Below are 20,940 nucleotides of genomic sequence, written 5' to 3' on the forward strand. Positions count from 1 at the left end.
GTATAACCAAACTCGGGTTTTTTTACAATTATTTCATGCTTGCTTTACTACTTGAGTCTGTTTAATGTTCGGCTGTTTTCTGGCGTCTACTGTGTTAGTATCATTCATTTGAATTTTAACTTACTGCTTTCAATGTCTTATTGAATTATTGCTACTTTGTGTTTGACTCCGGAAAACGCTTTGTTACAGCTGCGGATGTTGTGAAATGCGCTATACAAATACAGTTGTACTGTATTACATTGTATCTCTGTATGCTTCGATCCATCCCAACAGACTCATTTTCAAAGGCAGTGTTGTAGTTTCAAGAAACAAACAACAGGGGGCAGAAAAATATGATTCCACACTCAAGCTGCGACTAAATCCGCGAAGAAGAAGCACTTTGCAAAAACATGGCGTCTGTTGTGTTTAGGACTATGCAGCTGCTACACTAACGCACATCCCAACCACAAGACGTTAATAACAGCGGCGTCGCGGTGCTGTGCGGACGGCTGACGCACACGCCCAAGGCCCGATGGACTACGGCGTGGCGCGGAGGGTGCCGTACCCACCACCGAGGAGGGTGTCCTCGGAATACCGCGGGGCTAGTGTTAGCGTGCAAGATGGCGAGTGTGCGAGCGCGTCCGTTCCTATCCACGGGCAGCCTCTTCCCAACCGGCTGGAGGCTCCTACAGGCGGCCGCGGAGCCCCGTCACCCTCCCGGAGTTCGTCACTGATCGCCCACAAGAGGCACATGCCGAGGGAGCCCGACAAATTCCAAATCCCGAAGAAGGAAAAGAAAGGTGGGTCAAGTAGCCGACCGAGACCGAGCAGCTGACCTTTACAAGCGTCTTTATCGTTCAAATAGAAACGTTTTTTTAAAGCCAATTACGTCGATACTAGTCAACTCTCTTTGGTGCTTTTACGTGTGACTTCAACGCAATTTGATGAGTTTCATCTCCATGTACCACTTAATTTATAAATATACTGAGCGTACCAAGTACCACCATGATGAGATGACGACTAAGTGTTCATAAAATAATATTGTTGCCGGTCACTAACACTACGCACAGTTTTAACATTAACTCAGCACCTAGATATAGAATTATAGCAAACGGTTAACTGTAACTGAACTGCACATTCGCCAACTGCCAGTGAGCCTGAGTACCTTGTGGTGGTACTCGTCCTATACTTTGAGACTTACTGATCTAAACCTTAGGCGAGGTGTAAACTGAAGTAAACAAAGTACAAATACTTTGTTAATGTACTTAAAGTATCTATCCTGCCAAGATTTTTGCCTAACAATCTTTTGATCAGAAAACTGAAATGAGTTATTTTCTTTTTTATCCACTCATTTTGGAGAAATTAGGAAATAAGTGACGACTTGGAAAAACGCTGACTTTTAATGAGGAATATGGCCACTCCCCCCTCAGCTCTTCTCATTTTTCGCGCAGTCATCAAAGGGATGGATTGCAAACTCTCCATTGGATATCATTATACTTTCATTGCTTAGAACGTCCAAAAACGATGATCAATTGGCACCAAAATTCATGTGGACATTCCTACCTATGACCACGTCAACATATCAAAAGGATTAACCTCTCTCTGGATGATTTATGAGAGTGAGCATTTGTAGTTTTGATGTCATATTTACATGCAAACCTATTATATAAGTGCCCCACTAACGTGCAAAATGAGTATGGCACTGTCAGTCAGCAAGATTATTGTGGTACATAGTTCTGTTTGGAATTCCGAGACGAGGACACCGGGGGAGGGGCCCTTTGGCCTTGACAGGAAACAACTATCCAGCGTGGAATTCCTACACACCGGTTCTTGTCATGTTTACAGGTGACACTGTGTCCAAATGAAATCCTGATACATTAAATTGATCTTTGCGTGTTTAATTTAACAAGTAGAAAATACAAGAACTGTGGTCGAGTAGAAACCGCTGCGCGTGGTCCCTGCCCCTCACCACATACACAAGGAATGGGTTTGACGACTCAATGCGGCGTGCAGAGAAGCCTTTCGCGTCCTTCACTGTCTTCTCTTGAAGGGTCCTATAAAAATGTCATTATTTGTGCAGCTCTGTTGAAGCATATCTCCGGCGAGTCGCGAGAGTACGAAGGTGTGATGAGCATCCTGACAGCCGGCCACGTGGACACGGCCTCAGCCGCTTGCTTCACCTACAGCTGCCCTCGACTCGTCCACAGCGAGCAGCTGGAGAAGGAGGTGCGAGCAAGCAGTCTTCTCTACTATGCCCGGTGACACGTTTGTCACCTCCTTAATGGGCGATGATCACAAAATAATTTTTTCATTTTTTTTTTCCGTAAAAAAAATACTAAATAAATACTTTATTAATTAATTAATTAATTTATTTCACCACATGGAAAATGCTTTGTTACAGCTAAAAAAATCTATATAAAGTATATAAAACTAGATGTAAATAACAATATAAAGAAAATTTAAAAAAATAATAGAAACAAAATCTATTTTTTTTAATGACCAACATATTCAACTGTTTTCTCAAAAAATGTTTTATCTTAAAAATATTACTTTTGAATATAAAAAAATAAATAACTTGCTCTGCCCATACGTTCGATTCTTAACCAGTGTTTCAAAATGCAACTTTTTAATCAAGGAAAAAAAACATTTTATCTTTATAAATGTCTGAAAAAGGAAAAATATCTTTTTAGTCCTGCATGTGGGAATGTGGCAAGTTGCCGTGTGGCAGTTGGCTGGATCTTATCTTTGTGTGGGGGGGTTTGTGTTTGCAAGTTTGTGGAGAAGAGGAGAGAGATGAAGGCGAAGGGGAGGACGGACAAGGAGCTGGAGGAGACTTATTGCTTCCTGCTGACCGACGAGACCAAGGTAAGCAGCGTAATATGATGCAATATTTCTACAGAATATTTTCACTTGCGTGTGTTTTAGGTGCCGTGGCTGTGTGAGAAAGGCCTGATTGTGGGTCAAAACTGGCAGTCGGCGCTGGGGGACCCCAATAAAGGTGATGCATCAAATCTGACTCGATAATCTTTGCGTGTGCGGTTCTCCCTTTCTGTGTTTTGTCATCCCGCCTTCGGAGAGGCCGGAGCCTCAACGAGACAGGTCGGAAATATGGAGAGATGTCTGTCGTCCCTCTCGTAACTGATCCTTTTGTTGAAAGTCACGATGTCAATAACATCACAATCGATACAACGTAGCTCAGAATTAGGAAACAACATGTGAGACTGTTGCTTATTTGTCTAACCGCATCCTGTCCTTGGCTCCACTCCTTTATCCGGTCAGGTCATTCCAACCCAGACTAATATGCGTAATACAGTGGAACCTCGGTTCTCGAACGACTCTGAGTTCGAACAAATCGGAGTCCGAACAAAAAAATAGAGAAATTCTTGCTTCGCAGTTCGAACAAACCTCGGAGTTCGAACGCCGGTATGACGCGTGAGTGCGTACGCGAGGGTGGGGATGCTGAGCGGCGTACGGGTGTAGATCGCTCTCTTGCTCACTTCGTGACCAACTGTTGTCGCGTGCGGACGTGCTGCGTTTTGCTCTCGCGTTTTATATAGGTGTACGAAGTGTTTTAGCCCCTAATCATGCCTCCAAAGAAAGTCAGTGCGAGCAGCAAAGGAATGGTTTCGGTGTTCGAACAATTCGCTTTTCGAACAGGGTTCAGGAACGGATTATGGTCGAGAACCGAGGTTCCACTGTATGATGAAACATCACAATTGGTAACAATAGAATGATAAAATCTCTCTCTTTGTCCCACCCTTTGCCTCTCGCTCTTTCGCTCTGTTTGCCACCGTCTCTCCTATCTTCCTCGGCAGGAGTGTATTTGTGCAGGTATTCCGATTTAATTCAGGTCCATCCGTTCCACCACGGAGCCTCCGGCGAGATCATCGTCTTCAAAGTCATGAAGGTGAGTCGTCACCTGCGGATGACGGTCGATGCGGCGGTCGGTTGAAATGTAGCGATGACACGACGCTTTCAGGGCAAAGTGAAGAGCATCTACGAGAACATCAAGAACGTGCTGGACCCCACGCCTCGCTTTGACAGCCACTTATCCAAGAACGTCAGTAAGGTCACGTCTGTCAACTCGTACCGGGCCTTCGAGCACACCCAGGTGAACAAACGCAAAGACTCACCTTGCCAACATGTTTTTTTTTTTGTTTGCCTTGCTTCGTCAGACATGCGCTCACGTTGTCTAACATTCGCAGCATTACTTTTACGAGTACGACTTTGATGAGCTGCGAGAGCGGCCCCGTCAAGTGTGCCCCTATGCTGTGGTGTCCTTCCACTATAAAGGCAAAGACTCGCTGCATCCCAGCATGCCTTTGGCCCCTGTCAGGTAACCGCAATTATTTATTTATTTTTTTTAATCCAAGTGAGGCATCTGAGCACAGATTGCCATTTGCAATGCCGCTTCAGCCGGTATCACGCCGGGCTCCAAAGTCCCTCACTTGGCGCCGTTTTAGACACGCCGCTTCCGAGTATAGATGTAGACTACATACTGACAAGTTGCTGTTCTTGTGGCGCAGGACAAACAGTTGGCCAGGAGAGGCCAGCAAAGGTGAGCGATCGCCCTCGTTTAATTTGATTGATCGGGCCCTTCGGTGGAAAGTGGTACAAAATGGTCCCGGGTGCGTGTGGTTTTCCCTCCAGAGCCGGCGTACTTCACTGTGTGGAGCGGCGACCTGGTGCACAACGACAAGATCCTCTTCCCCATGTCCCTGCGCTCCTCTTCGCTGCCCTTCCTCCCACACAAATTGTGAGTAATTGCGTCACGCAGTTCAATCCAAGCTGGGGTCGCGGGTAGGAGGGTCACATAAAATTAATAGGTAGGTCATGAACGAACCACAGAGCAGTTTGGAGGCCTTTTCGTGACCATTATTGTTTTCCTCCAGACCCGACCGGCTAAAGCTGGGACGCTTGCTGAGGCTTGACAGGGTGACCAAGCTGCTCCCGCCTGAGCTCTTCTGCTACAACCTCTATGGCAGCAGCAAGGAAGGTGACGCAGCAAGCAAGCATTATTCTTGCAAATGCGCGACTGTGTAGAAGGTGACGTGTGATGTCATCGCCGTCGTTCTTTGTGTGTAGTTGTGACGCGGTGCCATCACTGCAGCCTGCTGGAGGCAGTGGACAGAAGTCGCTCGACGGGCAGCATCAGCAGGCTACTGCAGGAGCTGGAGCACGAGAGTGTGGTGAGTGGCCATGGAAAAATTTAGAAAATAATACGGAATGTAATAATAATGTTTGATGAAATACATACAAAATAAATAGAATTACAGTGATATTTGATGGACAGGCAAAAAAAAAATAATAGAAAATTGTGAATATGAGATTAAAATATTTTGTAAAAACTATCACAAAATATTACAAAAATAAAAAAAATATATATATATAAGAAATGCAAATATACAGTGGACCCCCGAATACTTGTTGTCCAGCACTCCCAGTGTGTATATTCAGAGTTTTTTTTTTTTTTTTTTTTTAAATAATCATCCAAAATTCTTGTATAAAAACTGTGTGTTGCAGGTTCTGGCGAGCGCGCTGACTGAGCGGGGCTTCCTCTTCCTGCTGTCCAGCGCTCAGATGGCCACACCGCCCGGTAGGAAGCCTAACAAACAATCGCTGTAAATAATGCCAATTATATTAATGCAGTGATCATTTCACAATTCCATAACAAAATGTGTTTAGAGAGAGGGGAGAGTTGGAAGAGACGTCTCCAGGCCTTGTTCGTCTTTCCCGAGAGCAGAAATGTAAACAAATCTGGTGAGAAACACGTCACCGCCACGATTGATACTATTTCTCTTACTAGTTATTCAGACTACGTGATACTAAATGAATCAAATGACAAATATTTAACATTAATATAATACATAGATATAATCTAAATAATAAACCGCCAATCCATATAAAATACACTTTATAAATACATTTTTAAAAACTACAAGTAATGATTGAACAAAATCTATATAATGTAAAAAATTTGGAAAAGTAAAATAAGATTTTAAATGAATAGTGTACTAATATATGTATTTCTTTCCGCGCGTTTAGCATCCAGTTGTGCGTCCTCCCGCGGCGGCTTCGGTGACGGTGGGATAGTAGGACTGAAGCACTTCATCCCAGCGCTTCATCACGCCCTCATCAAGAGCCAGGCCAATCCCGCCTCGGAGCTCTCCACCGGCGTGGAGCTGCAAGCCCAAGAGTACCTGGTCGGCCAGAAGGAGGGCAAGGTGCTCCTTAACCACCACGCTAACGCAGGCGCTCTCCTTACTTCACTAATTTCAGTAAAGACCGCCATTTAAGGATACCCGACAGTGTTACTTTGATTTAAAAAAATTAGATTCTAAATCTTAAATAAATTTCCCCATTCAAATAAATTGAAATGCCACCTCTGGGAAAATGTACACATCGTCCTAAAACATTTATCCTCGCGACAGGCCACTTATACCGCAAAGTACCCTTTTGTTTAATTGGCGTGCTGGTGCCCATATGCACTTTTTCAAGCAGGTGCAAACATACGACATGGGCGAGTACGACGTCAAAGCGGACGAGACGACCGCGGCGTATCCGCCGGCCAAACGCCACCGGCTCACCACGGACGGCCTCCTGCGCACGTACCTTCACAATCCGGCTCGCTACCAGCTGGCGGCGGCTCACGCCACCAAGATGGTGGAGTTGCATTGCACACACGTGGAGCCTCCGGAGGTCAGGCCCAGGAAGGGGAAAGACTCTGCCGTCAGCAACACCTACAAGGTAAACATGCACATTTAGCTTCTCACAACACATTTATTAAACACGTTGCATAAGTGCACATAGAGTATGGGGTATACACACACCAAGTCTAACCCGCCTCTGCGTCGATTTGGGCCGCGCCTCACGCGAAACTTGCATTGTCAAAAAAAATCAAATGAAAAATTCAGCGCCCCCTGTTTTTTCCTGATTTGAAAAGTTCGCCTCAGACTCGAGGGAGCCATTTATCTACCTCGAGCGCATGCCTCACCCAGCGGCTAATTTGGGTGTTGCTTCTGTGTATTCAGCTGCAGCAACTGATGGACTTGGTGATGACCTGCAAGGGGAACGCCGAGAATGAGGTGAAGCGAGAGGAGGCGCGAGGAGGAGACACCAAGACACCGGCGTTGAAGCGAAGGATAGAGCAGAGGGTGGCTGACCGGGCACTCAAGTACTTGAAGAACTCATACGAGCCGTCGGAATCAGACAAGAGTGCAGGTGAGGGAGTTTCAACTTGAATCGAAATGCTGTGTGCCCCTATTTTGCGAGGTCTCATCTTTTTTTTTTTTTTTTTTTTTTTTGTGCCTTTGCCTGGCATTTGAAGGTAGGCAAGCCGCGGCCCACCCCGGCTCTTTCGCCTTCGCCATTCAGTCGGTGGGTCTGATGGGCGTGGCCGTGCAGGACGACGGATCGGAGCTCGCCAGCAGACTTCACCAATTTCTAACAGGCAAGTGCAAGTCTTTGTATTTTGTTGATGACTGGTAAGTTTCTTGTTGGACTTGTACGGCAGGCACAATTAATTTGGACAGATGAAAATGAAAAGATTAAAAAAAAAAAAAGAAACTGAATTATGATAAACAGTCACAAGTCTCAGCGGCACAAGTGGTTATTTATTATTTTCCTTTTTCTTTTACCATTTGGAGAAGAATGAAACATCAAATAATAAATAGGTCTTTTTCAAGATATTAAAATATTATTTAAATTACAATTAAAATATATTCAAAATAAATGTGAAACAAAATGAATGGAAAAATGTTTTTTAAAATAGCTAAGTTTAAATTATATTTATATATAGTTTGAAGAAATACAAAAAAATGGGTAATATAATTTCAATTCATTAAGATTAAGTCAAATTAATTAGTCTAAAATAAATAAAATGTACAACAATGTATGTGAAGCCACTCTGCATATTGGATGGAACATTACTCTTTGAAGATTCCACTTTCTAATTCTGTCATAATATCTTTTCTCTCTGACTCGGACGTTGCTTAACGGCCACGTGCATTGACTCTGCTCCAACCAACGCGAGTAAATGACCGAACGTGCGTGTCATCGGCCAGGTCTCATTCAGGCCGCCAGAGCCACGCCGCTGAGAAGCCACAGCAGCGACGATTCCGAGGATGGCCATGCCAAGTCGTCCCCGTTTGACCGACTGGCCGCCAAACTGGGCCTGCCTGCCAACCGCGACATTGACCTGAGGAAGCAGGACGAGCTGGAGGTGGACTGGAGGCCCTCTTGGATGATTCTGCCCGCTCTCCTGGAGGCATTCGCGCTCAGTCTCGTTAAATCTTGTGCGTGTGCAGGAGCAGACGACGGGCAGCGTCAGTAGCCTGGAGGGATTCAGTCCCAGCAGAGAGAGTTACCCCCACGATCCGCGAGGAGCAGGAGGAGTCATTGGAAGAAGAGCGTGTGACGAGGACATCCCATGGAGACTCATCCCCATCTCAAGTGAATAAATTAATAATATCAAAATAATGATGAAAAAATAAATGGTTGCGCCTGAGTTGATGTGATAAAATTTTTATTTGTTGAATGAAATCAAATGTGTGCAGATCTGCCTTCCGAGAAGCACTTGCGGAGAGACCGGAACCTCCTCCAAGACCCCCGCCTCCATTTCGCCATGGCGACCCCGACAGAACAGCCACCCTCGCCCAGCCCCGCCTCTTCCCCTGGAGCCAGCCCGCCTCCGAGCCCCTCGCCAGAGCCCAGCCCCCCCGCCTCGCCTGAGCCACCTGCTAGGTGCCCTACCCCTGAGCTCAGCCAACCTCCGTCCCCCGAGCCTCATCCTCAAGCGCCCCCGGAAGCCCGCCGCTTTCCTTCTCCCGCCAGATGCCCGTCGCCTCCATTCACGCCCCCCCAGTGTCACTTGTCACCACCTCAAGAACAAAGAAGCCACGGGGACCACCAGCAGCTGGTTGTGCCCCCCTCCTCCAGGGACTGCGCAGGTTTGTTGCTGCACCCGTTGCGCTTTTTTTTTCACATTTTGACTCATGACCATCCTGTTTTCTTGTTGCTGTGTTTCATTGCAGCTGATGCGTTCACTGAACTCTCTTCTGACCGTCTGGCACGAAGCAGCATGAGTGAAGAACACTACGCTGAAAGCAGAGCAGATCAGGACTCCTCCACGTTTGCTTCGTCCAACCCGCAGCAAGAAGGCAAACTATCTGAGGAAGTGATGGATGTGGTTGACTTGACAATATCTTCAGAGGAGGAGGAGTGCTCTGTGCTTTCCCTCGCCTTGCCGCCGTCCAGTCCCCTCCGAGGCATCGACGGCATCCTGGACAAACACTTAGGCCACTTCTCAGATGACTTGCATCTCCTCTTGCAGGAGGAGAGCATCAAGTGCAGACTCCACAAAACGCTTCCTTACCATCCGTCCGAGCCGCCGAGCGCCGTCCCCCCTGTAGTGATGCCCTTTTCCCAGTACGTGTCCCTTTACCACCCGTGTCCGCAGGTTCAGGGCTACGTGAGCTCGCTCCAGGATGGCATCAGCGGCATGTTGTCTGACTACGACAACCGCCTGTCGAGCGACGAGCCCGAGTCGTCGCTCGCCAGCACCATCAGCGCCTTCGTGTCCAGCATCAGGGCAGGAACGGAGGAGGACGGCGCAGAAAGAGCCGAGGTGGCGAAAGAAAATGAAGCAGGTCGACAAACGCTGCCTGGTGGGCAGTTGTCGGACCCTCCGCCTCACGCCGCGCCTCCACCCTCGTCCGTCGACCCGCGCGCTAACCGCCAGACGTCCCCCGCTCCGTCCACGCAGTCCAACAGCGTCTCCACGTCCTCCGTGCCAACGGAAGCGGCGGTGTCCAGCTCGGAGCCCGGCTCCGACCTTCTCTCCTTCCCGCCCACGGAGGCCCTCAGCGACGTCATCCGGCAGCTGAGGCCCGAAGTGCTCAGCAACCTGTGCGACATCATTAAGGACGTGCAGAGGAGCACCACGGTGCAGTTTTACGTGCACGCTGCCCAGCCAGACGACCAGCTGGTCCGGAACGTCAAGGTAACGCCATTGTTTTCGTCAGGCCCGTTGTGGTAATGTGGACATGCTGACGATTTCAACCAAGCGCCCCCACAACACTTGATTTGGTGTTGAATTGTTACATATGCCCATTTTGATTCATTTCTTTATCTGTGTGTGTTGTTGTAGGAGTACCTCACGCAGCAAGGTCACACAGAGCAAGATCCCGTTTCCTTCTTGAAACAAGAAGTCTCCGATCGCAAACTTCTGGTCATCATTAAGAAGAAAGACATAGCGGAGCACATTCACGAGGTGATCAAATTTACGAGTTGATGCCTCCACGTGAGTCTCAGCAAAGTTTGGCTGCCAACTTACTAGAGTTAAGTGATTCAAACCAAAATGGCAGCCTTCCTCGTGTTTTTGGGAGCCTTATTTGCTTACCAAATTTCATATTGCTACGTGAAACCTGGAAATGGCTAATGTGCAAAATATGACATTTCCAGTTTGTAATTGCGAAAATGCCCCCTACATTTGTGGACTTTGCTGTTTTCAGATTCCGGGTCTGGTTTCACTCAAGCAGCACCCGTCGGCGGTCTTTCTGGGCATCGACACGGTGGACGACGTCAGGACGGACTCGTACGAGCAGCTCTTTGCGTGCGGCGGCTGCGTCTTGTCCGAAGACCTCGTCCTCAATCCCGACCTCGTCACTCCCGGTAGGCTGCGCCGTCGGCGGGGAGGACGGCGTCTCCTCGCCGTGGATCGGCTGATGACCGGTTTGTTGTTGCAGTTCAACTCGAGGCCCTCATGGCGCTCTTGGAGCAGCGCAACTCTGCTGAAAATGTTTGGAGGTGGAAGATTCACAGCAAACCCCTCAAGAAGCTGAAAGAGCAGGCCAGGTAGGAATTCTGCTACAGCTGTCCTGGAATAAATGTTTTCTTGATTCTCTTAGATTGCGCTAGGATAGAATTGTCGGTCATCGTGCCATCCCGTGCTATTTCAACAGGGGTGTTTAGACTTTTATATACACTGTATCCGCTCTGCCACTTTTCTCGGCACACGTCAAGAGAGCTGGAATCTGACGCAGCTTTTTTTTTTTCTGTGTTGTTGGCTGTCAGGTTCCGGAGAGACGCCGCCGGTCTTTTGGACGTCATCCTCAAGCACCACCAGCAGAAGATCGTAGAGGTCCTGCCGCAGCATCACTGCGACAACAGCACACAGCCGTCGCCTGACCTCCCCTGTCTCATCCAACATCAAGCCCAGAACACCCGCTTCAAACACACCATCTTCCTCAGAGGTAGCTTCCCATTTTCTTCAAAAGGTGTTCCAGAACAACAGATATAGAAAAAGTGCAGTTGGACTTGTTAAAACTTAGGCGAACTTAATTTCATTGGGAGGAGTGATTTATTGTATTGTTCATCTTTTTTTTTTTTCCTTCAGTGCACAGCTTGGACTTCATGCGGTTCTCCAAGAGCGGCATCATCACGGCCGGCGTGGACGAGATGCTGCAAAGTTTCAACACGTTGCTCGGCCACTGCGACGACACCGACAAGCAGACCATCGCAGAGGACCTGCACACTACCAAAGGCACGTCCGGCTCACGCGGGTCATATTTCAAAAAGAGATCCAAAAGTGAAAATCCACCTCGAAATTACTAAAGCAGTTTTTTTGTTGCACGTGGGCGAAAAATGAAAGTTCAGCATCACATGCCGTGATAAATTTCACATTTTGACGTGAAAAGGTTAATAATAAAATCAAAGCTGGGCACTTGACCCTTTTTTGCTGGTCAGGCCGCTGCCCTCCGGCCGTAACTCGGATAACAGTCTAGCTTCGACCTTCCGGCCTTATTCATAAAAATTGTCGGTCCCGCCCCCATTCCGCCCCCTACCATGACCAATTTGCGTTGGTCAAAAAAAACAAAGCAATATCTTCCAGTACAGGTCAAAGTTTCCAGCAATGTTACTGATGTGAAAACTTATCACATGAAACTTAATCATGTTAAAACATGAAACTTATCATATATAAATGTGAAACCTTTAACGTTAAATAATGACAATTATCACATCATGATGGGAAAATTGATCGCGTTAAAAGGCCAAATTTGTAACAATGTGAAACGTCACTCCTTCTTCAGGCGTCACAAGTCAACTCAGTACCAGTGACGACAGCAACGGCGGCGCCGTGGTGCAACAGGCCCGTCCGCCCGACCCGAGCCTCGCAGACACCTCAGAACAGAAAATTCCGGAAACCCCCATCAAGGAAAGTGACACTCATCACACCGACAAAGACCTTCACATACTGCATATGGCAATCACGCATCTGCGAGCCCAGAAGCTCCAGAAACAGGGTCCTGACACCGACTGCACAGCCTCACCGGACGATGCAACAGTGCCGCCGGCCAATGAGAACACGGATGCAGACTCTACCGACGACAGGAGAGAAGAGGCGGAGCCTTCCAGCTCAAAAGAAACAGATGACAGCGTGTCCTCCAGTTCAAATGCCTGCCATAAGGCAGACGAGGCAACCAGGTCAGTCACATGGCCCTTTTTCCAACTTGCTCGGAGCCAAAATTGCACATTTGCTGTGTATTTTCAGACCGGGCTTTGTGAGTCCTTTTGTTGGGTTTACTTGTTAAAGACAAGTCGGACAAATTTCATGCTGCTCAGTCAGACTAGCTTAGAGGGCTGAATGATTAAAACATTTGATGGGTCCTCAGAAATGACGAAATTGACTTTAAAGTTCTTTCAGCACAACTTGTCCTCGAATATTCACTTACAAAGGTTGACCCCCAAAAAGTTCTCTAGTCTCATACCCAAAACGACAAAGAAAGTCTGCCATTTTGCCTCAAATCAACCATTTTCAAGGCTCCCTCAAAAGGTACGTCATCCTCCAGATTTTGTTTGAAAGCTTTTCTGATCCCTCTTTTAGATGCAAAGAGTCTGAACAGAACCAGTCGCTGAAGCGAGACGTGGACTTGCGCCCCCGGCAGAGTCTGTCCCGTGCCCCTTCCACTTTTGGCCAGCAACGGTGGAGGGGTGGCAACCACCACCCCTACCAGAACCGCCCGCACCACAACCATCCGTACCAAAACCATCCCTACCAGAACAACCATTACCAGAACCACCCGTACCAGAACCACCCATACCAGAATCAGCAGCACCCTCAACACAATTTTTGTTCGGACCCGAACAGGAACCCCGCATGGAGCTTTCAAAGACAACAGGCGGGACAAGGTTTTTCAAGGGGGTATGCCGAGTATTGGGATTGGCAGCACAGAGGAGGAGGAGGAGGAGGAGGAGGTTTCAGTGGTATGTAGAACCTCATTGTCATCGCCTCAGTGACAGTTAGCAATCTCAGCGGGTGCATTGACCTGTTCAGTCTGTAGGGGGCGCTGCTACAAGGAGAGTCTCGGGTGCACACGTGGATCTTAAAACTATTCTTTTAAACGGAAAATGAAATTGTTTTCTTCCCAACGCCTCGGCGGGTCTGACACGTTGAACTCTGGAGGCTATTTGGGTTTGTTTTTTTTTTCCCCATATGTTGGTCAAAGGAAAATGGTTGTTGTCATCGCTGCTTGAATGTTGCTAATGCAGGGATGCATGCATCTTCACAAAAGAACAAACTGTTAGCAGCTGTTAACTCATTCACAACCAGCCGAGTTAAAAAAAAAACAAAAAAAAGATCATTGACGTCTTTAGCTGTCAATGGCAGTGAATGAGTTAAGTTTTGAGTGGACCTCCGTGAGAAGTTATCAACCGTTAAAAAATGTTTTGGTCCCCTGAAAGAAGTTTCGTTGAAAAGTGCTTTTAACTTAATGATTTTTTTTTTTATTATTGTTCAACTGTTTGTTTTCTTTTATTTTCTTTCTTTTTTTTTACAAACTGTTATTAAAACTTTAGTAAACAAAAGTTATGTTGTGAAGTTTGACATTTTGGCTATGTTTGGCTTTTTTTTTTTTTACATTTACATTTCATTGAAAAGAGATTTTGTCCGATTGCTTCAAAAATTGTTGCATGTATTCGAGGCAGATAGACAATTTTTTTGTTTTGTGTTTTGCTTGTAGGTATTTCACTCTTTGTATCTCCTGCATTTTTAAAAATTTTATTTTTCTTTTTAATTCGGCACCTGAAATTTAGCAACTTAACATTTTGTTTGGGAGATAAAAAAAAAAAATCTCTCGAAGCCAGGCCTGAAAAAGTCACCATAAAATGAGCAACGTACAACACTCAGCAGTGAAATTGTCAACTAACCATAAAACAAGTACAGGCCAACATCAAAATGTTTGTCTATACTTTTATGTACAACTGCAATAAATGACTACAAAAACACAATTAAAAACAATTGGAGAGACAGGGTAGCCCCTTTAATACATATCTTGCAAAATTGCCATTTATTGGCTTTTCGCCATTCACACAAAAGCCAGAAAACTGCATTGTTGCGTCGTCATGTCAGGGTGGCAAGTTGGCGGTCAGTCGCCAGTTGGACACGCAGGAGAAGAACGTGTTCCGCTGGGAATATCATCACCGTCTAACATTTGGAGGGTGCCAGGCGTTGCAAGTCACTCTCCAGCTCCTTCTGCTTCTGAAGCAAACCCTACGCTCACACACACAAAACAAGTCATTTTGTCAAGTTGTGTTGACTCAATTCTTGCAGTGGTGGTGTGTGAGACCTGTCGTAGTTGCGCGAGGCCTCTGAGGATCTCCTGCTGTCGCTGTGCGCCGCGCAGGATGAGGATTTCCCCAGGGGAGGAGGACGATGAGGAGGCGACAGGAGGAGCAGACCAGCTTGAAGCTGCTGATGACAAAGAAGTGTTCCAGGTAATGTACAACAATAACACTGTGTGCGTGTGTACCTGTGTGTACGTCGGTCGTCTCGGTGGGGTCCAGGTGGACAATGTCATCGGTGCGGACGTATGGGATGAACTGGAGGGAGGGCTGCGTGACGGGAGGAGAGCGCCCCCTGGAGGAGGTGGAGGACATTTAATAGTGGATCCACAAAGCTTCGTTTGTTTTGCTGACATCAAGTGTGTGTCTCACCGTTTAGCAGAAACGCTCACACGGTTCGAATCCTCCTGAACGCAAAAAAACAAAAGAGAAGGTCGTCATACCATTAAATGAAAATCCGAATAGTTACCAATTACCTTTCAATTAATCTGTTGTTATTATTTCATGTTTAGTGTACTTCACATTGCACAGCTTTTATTTATAAATGGGTTTTTTTTTACTGCAAGAGTGAGGTCGGTTCAGCAATGCATTGATCGCTTCAATAAATGACGTCATCATGCCATCGTGTCGACATTATGACACCGTCGCGCTCACCTTGAGACTCGAAGGCCGACTTGCGTCTTTGCGCGGCTCCTGTCGGTTTGTGGGGAGGCAGTTCCTGTGCTGCAGACCGAGGACCTCCTCCTGCCTCTTGAGTCGACTCTCCCGTCTGCTCCTTTGCAGCGTGGCTGGGTAACGCTCAGACGCGGGAACGAAGCGCCGGCTCGGCCTGCGGGGACAAACCGAGACAAAAAAAGACTTCAGGGAAGGTTTTTGTTTTTTTTCCACATTTGTTTAAAGCCAGTAAGTGTAAGGTCGGCTGGAAAATCAGCAGCCCTCGAGTTTTTTTGTTTTTTTTCTCTTTTTTTTTTGTACCTGTGTGTGTTCCACTGCGGCCTCCTCTTCTCCTTTCTAACGAAGGCCTCGTCGCCTTTGCCTCCTGCGAGCACATGCGTGTTTTCCTTGCCTGCTTTGGTCTTGCAGTCTGAAGGATTTGAAGAGCTCTGTGCTCCAGCAGGAGAAAGGGCTGCCTCTACACACACATGCAAACATTAGTGATCAATAGATGAATAATTATGAACACCTTTTTACCTGTCTGCACGGCCGTGTCTTTCTTCTCGTCCGCACTCGCAACCGGACGTGACACTGTGTTTGCGCATGTCAGTGACGCCGTCACACTGCTTGGCTCACCACGCACTCCCACTCCTCCAGCATCATCAGCATCAGCCTGCTTTTTGACTTGCTCCTCCTACACACACACACACACACACACACACACATTTGTACAAAGTTGTGAAGCCTGCCTGCAGTGTATTGACAATGTGTAGTAAGTAGTAAGTGAGTGTTAGTTATTACATGGTAATTAAGTGTTAACTACATGCAGTCATTTGAAATGAAGTGCACATGTCTGTGTCTGTGCATGCGTGACCTGGTTTTTCTCCTGATGCTTGCGGTCCTCCTGCTGGTACCTCCTGTGCAGCAGGTCCCTCTCCAGCGTGATTCTCTTCTTCTCCTCTTCCTCCTTCTTCCTCCTCCTGTCCTCTTCTTCCAGCCTCTGCCGCCGACGCTCCTCCATCTGAGCTTGGATGTCTCTCTAGTTGAAGAGCAAGGACAAAGATGAGCCGGCCGACCAGATTGACTCCGGAGGCTGAAACGTACCTGCTGCGCCAGCTGCTTCTGCCTTCTCCTCTCTCGCTCCTCCATCTGGACGGGGTCCAGCAGGGCGGTCATGCTTCGAAGGTAACTGCAAAACACATTTCACACTCATCAGGTGTGTACTTTCCAAGACAGTGAATCCCCATTTTGTTGCAGGGGATACATTCCAGCCTCACCGCAATTTGTGTCATTATTTATCAAATTAATGTGTGTGTGTGTGTGAGGGGGGGGGGTTACCCCTCCCACTCACTTTAAACACGTTTAGTTTTATGATCATGGTTGATTATGTAGTTTTTGGATATTTAACTAGACATTTACAATTCCTGGAAAATAACCCCCGTGATGATAATTTTTGGAATATGTTGAAATTGCAATGAAGTGACTTGTATGAATTATGTGGAATGCATGTCAAAAATACACAATTACAAACTCCTTTTAGAGTGGGGTGTCACTCATTTGTGGATTTTCTCAATTGACAAGACACGTTTCTTAGACAGTACCTGCTCTTTGTGGGGTATCTGGTGCTGTTGGTGTCCACGCTGGCTCGGCCCGCACTTTCTGCCCCACAGCCACTGGAAGCGTCCCACGTCAGGGACAAGTTGGACGACGCCTCCCAGTCACCAGGGGTGGCTACAGGTAGGGCCACGGGTGGGGCGAGAGTCACTGCTGGAGTTTTGCTCTGCAGTGAGTCAAAGTGCGCAGCCCACAACTCGTGATCTTCTTTCTGCGCAGGCAGCAGAGACACGAAGAGCGTTGCAACTAAGCTGCAGTAAAAGTGAGTCTTCGCAGAGCATAAAGGATATATTCATGTTATGTCGCCTGTCGACGTGTTGCTGCAATGTGTTCAAATATTGTGTTACGACTACCTCAACATCGATGTTGTGGTGTTTTCCGCTACATTGTGCGTTAGCATTAAGCAAAGCAGTGTTTGATTTTCGAAAGGTTTCAGATTCAATCTTGGGTGTAAACTTGTTGTGTTACTTTCTCACCTGGCTGAGCAGCATCTTCTCTCGCCTCCTCCGCTGGCTCGTCTCCTCCCTCTGTCGGTCCAGATCCTCCAGCCAGAGCTTCCTTTGCTCCTCTTTCCTTTCCCACACCAAAGCCTCCTCCATGGGAGTCACCGCCTATGCACACACGAACAACCATGTTTTATTTCCAAATGTAAAAAAAAAAAAGAATAACTTGACAAAAAGAGGTGATATATTATTTTTTTTTTTTTTTTTTTTTTACCCCGAGTTTGAGGCTGGACCTGATAGCTGCCGGCTGTTCTCTGTGGCAGCCCGCCAGCTGAACTGAACACAGACTTCCCGGTCCCTCCTCTGCCTACATAAACGCAATCAAGTCAGGCATAATTGATGAAAGAAGACGGTCCTGCTATTGTTGTGAGTAACACAACATTCAAACAAAACGAGAGGTGGGACTCTTGAGTATTTACTTGTCCCTTTTCTGAATAGTTTTGATTTTGACATTTGTATTTTTGCGCATTTGTGTGAATGGCTTGGGGAGAAAGAACCCTATTTTCTTGTTCTATTCAGCCTACCTGTAGTCTGAGTGAGTTTGAACAACATTGCTGCTGTTGCTGTTTCAGCGCCACCTGCTCGTCTACAACAAACATGCACCAAAATTAGCACGTGTAGTAGGTGCACGTAAATTGACATATAATGTGAGAGGCTCAACATATTGACTGATAATTGCATCAATCAACAGTAAATGAAGAAAAAGTACTTAGTTGTTGCCTCCACTGAACCTTCTTGGCTTCTACGGATGCTCTGGTATCAACGTCGCGCTGCTCCAGCCAGCCGAACAGACCTCTGTGAGACCTACGCCATCATCATTAGGAAGCATTGTCATTCTCATTTTTAGTGATATCAGTAGCGCCGTAACCACATTAAAAGTATGTTTCTTTTTTTTTTAACTTTTTCTTTGGCTGATAGTCAAAATAGTCACTTTTCAGGAAACCCCAAATGTAGCAAGTTTGTGCATCGTGAAAGAGAGCAAGCTATTTTCAACACTTTAGATTGGTCAATAGTGTGAAAAATATCACCCACACATTTTTGCAAAAATATCAAATTCACCAAATTGTGACTCATGAGGTTTTGGGCGATGCTAAAACGCCACAAGATCCGATAAGATGGTGGCAAAAGACTACTTTTGTTGAATTGAAGCTCCTCAAGTCACTTCAATATGTTTTCTTGGCATCAAGATGCCACAGGATGGTGCTGCATATCATCTGTAGCTATTGATTGGCGCAACATGAATAGCTTTCTCTGGTAAAATTGTGAGAATGAAGATACAAAGATGTGACCTGTTGTCTTTAGGTGGTGATATTCCATTTGTTGTTGTTTCATCACATCCCACTTTGTCCTCCTCCAGCTCTCCTCGCACTACTTCTTCATCTACTGCGTGATGTAGAGAAAATTAATTTCACAATGAACAAAATGGCTCCTCAAAGTGTCATCAATGTGTGTTTTTTGTCACTATGTCATTACTCACGATGCTGCTGACAGGACATTCTGTGCTCCTCTGCAGTGTTTTGGTGGACGTCGGTGAGAATGTGCCGCACCTGCTCGCCGCTCAAACACGACGCCGCATCGCTCGGCCCTTTGTCGTCAAGCGAGTTCTTCGGTCCCAACCTTGTGTCGGACGTCTCAGCCCATCTTTCAGACTGTGCCGATGTTCCTTTGGCTGAAGTGGAGCTGCTTTTGCGGCACTCTGACTTCACCTGCAACACATCCCATACAACAGATGCATGTCACGTGTTGCTAAGCAGAACTTGTTGTGAAATTCAAATATATTTTAGAGCAGAGGGGGAGGCTGCTCCACAGAGGATATAAAGGTTGTAGCAGGAACGCAATAGAAATTTTGAGAAATGACTTCAAAGACAGGGTACGTAAGAAAGCAAAAAGATGGATGTATATTAAAAATAAAGGATAAACCTGGTTGGCCATTGATGCAAATGGCCTCTTGTCCCTGATGCAAAACTGCACTTGTGATGTCACTTGTTGCTAGGCAGAACATTCGAAAACTGGAAACTCACCTTGGGTGCAGCTTCAGCTCCGGCTGCTGCCGTACGACTGCCTTGCTGTCTGTGCACTGCCCTGCTGGACCCAAAGGAGGCTCCACTCTCTGCCAGTGGTGTCTTGGCACCTCTGGGAGCCCGCGGGTGCTGCCCCGCCGGGCGAGGCACTGCCGGACATGGTCCCCGCACATCCGCCACACAGGATGGCTGTCTGCAGTTCAGGACGTAGGTTGGACGAGGCCCGAGTGAATTCTGTGGGGAAAGAAAGTTCAGCCGTCAAAGGGTGAGGAGGTTATGTTTCATTGGTTGACTTATTTGTACACTTGTATGACAGTTGTTTGAATTTTAAGTTATTCTATGTTCCTTCATTGGAGGTTCCACTATGTTTAAAAATCTGTTCATCACATTATTTCAAAGCAATGCCCATAAAATTGTATTAGATTGTATGACATCATGCCCCCTAGAGCCTGGGAGGTGTATAAATATTTACGATAACTCTGTTTTTCTGTTTTTGTTCAAACACAACATAAGGTAAAAATGAGATAACCATTGTTCAGCCGTCCTGGCTGCTCAGTACAAAACTGTTAAAGCGACAACAGATCAATTGTTCAGACCTTGACAAGCTTCCTCTCGACACCTGTGGTGGACAAAAGAGGATAATTCGAAAGTTATTCCAAAAGAAAGGAGCGCATTTGAGAGGGGGCCGGGTTGCTTGTTTACCGTGGTTGAGCACAATCAACTTGGGTTTTCCATTTTGAAGTTCAAAGATCAGCCCGTCTCTATTGACAAAGATACAATAATATCAGAAAGTGTCTACTATTTCACGTAGGTTGTCATAATTACTTCTGTTGTGTGGTAGTAATAATGTCCATGTGCGCATTCCCCTGCGACATGCATTTAACATGCTAGTCAAGCAAGCTAATCTCAGTGTAGACTCACCCGAGATACATGGTAACATACGATAATAACGACGGAAGTTATTTGACAGGAAAAAATATCAGTGGGGTGTTCTGTTAACATGAACAAATGAAATTTTCCAAAAAGGATGTTTGTTTTGGTCTTCAAGTTGTTTTTGTCCGTGCTTCCTGGTTGCTGGACGGTTGCTGACAACGACCAGAAAGCGTGCTTGCTGATTGGCTGATTTACTCATTGTTGTTTAAATTACCAACCAATCACGTGGTTTGCGTCGGGGTTTTAGCCGTTAATGCGATGTTGCCTTTTGAAAACTCGTAATTTTGCCTTGTGCTATTTGTTTGATGGAGTAACTGTATTTCCTCCGAAAAAAAAGTACAAACTGATTCTGACTGGTCCATTAGCCTTGCCTGGTATATTTTAGTCTTTAAAAGGAAACTGTAAATTAAAAGGATAACACTTCCGTCTATAAAGTGGCCGAACAAAACAATCCTGTGGGTAGACCCTTTTATAAAACGGTCCATGAAGATAACCATCGAGATGTAAAACACCGCGGAAGGAGAACTGCAAATCCAAAATTGCGTGCTATATTTAAAATAAAATCTACATGTATATCTTCATTAGCGTATTCTCCATGATCGCGCGTATTATACAAA

The 20,940-nt window shown here is 46.3% G+C and overlaps 2 protein-coding genes across 3 annotated transcripts; one reads left to right on the forward strand and one right to left on the reverse strand.

Annotated features, from left to right (window-relative positions):
• The first annotated feature begins 376 nt into the window (after nt 1-376).
• On the forward strand, nt 377-14,284 carry tasora (transcription activation suppressor a). Of its 2 annotated transcripts, none has more exons than XM_088307997.1 (28): nt 377-779; nt 2,060-2,205; nt 2,752-2,844; nt 2,905-2,977; nt 3,795-3,886; nt 3,959-4,090; nt 4,185-4,315; nt 4,506-4,537; nt 4,630-4,735; nt 4,872-4,975; nt 5,065-5,168; nt 5,503-5,575; nt 5,665-5,739; nt 6,025-6,203; nt 6,478-6,726; nt 7,011-7,200; nt 7,307-7,429; nt 8,043-8,200; nt 8,286-8,430; nt 8,535-8,927; nt 9,012-9,979; nt 10,127-10,249; nt 10,491-10,650; nt 10,725-10,833; nt 11,053-11,231; nt 11,375-11,521; nt 12,069-12,462; nt 12,863-14,284. In XM_088307997.1, the coding sequence occupies exons 1-28, from the start codon at nt 512-514 to the stop codon at nt 13,248-13,250; spliced, it is 5,334 nt and encodes a 1,777-aa protein (XP_088164123.1). In that variant the 5' UTR covers nt 377-511; the 3' UTR covers nt 13,251-14,284. The 2 variants fall into 2 exon arrangements, with proteins under 2 accessions (XP_088164123.1, XP_088164124.1); XM_088307998.1 differs by having other exon boundaries at nt 6,481-6,726.
• ccdc66 (coiled-coil domain containing 66) lies at nt 14,266-20,490 on the reverse strand. Its single transcript, XM_088308004.1, has 20 exons — nt 20,312-20,490; nt 20,093-20,151; nt 19,987-20,009; nt 19,391-19,624; nt 18,847-19,075; nt 18,659-18,752; nt 18,079-18,173; nt 17,894-17,955; nt 17,584-17,676; nt 17,343-17,477; nt 16,854-17,077; nt 16,357-16,441; nt 16,127-16,291; nt 15,790-15,946; nt 15,574-15,730; nt 15,253-15,427; nt 14,971-15,005; nt 14,787-14,893; nt 14,604-14,728; nt 14,266-14,527 (listed from the first exon to the last, which is right to left on the reverse strand). Exons 1-20 carry the CDS (start codon nt 20,320-20,322, stop codon nt 14,462-14,464), a joined length of 2,331 nt encoding a protein of 776 aa, XP_088164130.1. The 5' UTR covers nt 20,323-20,490; the 3' UTR covers nt 14,266-14,461.
• Nucleotides 20,491-20,940: the final 450 nt, after the last annotated feature.

Source organism: Idiotropiscis lumnitzeri, chromosome 11 (assembly GCF_059441095.1).
Source record: "Idiotropiscis lumnitzeri isolate Australia: NSW breed Sydney's pygmy pipehorse chromosome 11, RoL_Ilum_1.0, whole genome shotgun sequence".
Lineage (NCBI taxonomy): Eukaryota > Metazoa > Chordata > Actinopteri > Syngnathiformes > Syngnathidae > Idiotropiscis > Idiotropiscis lumnitzeri.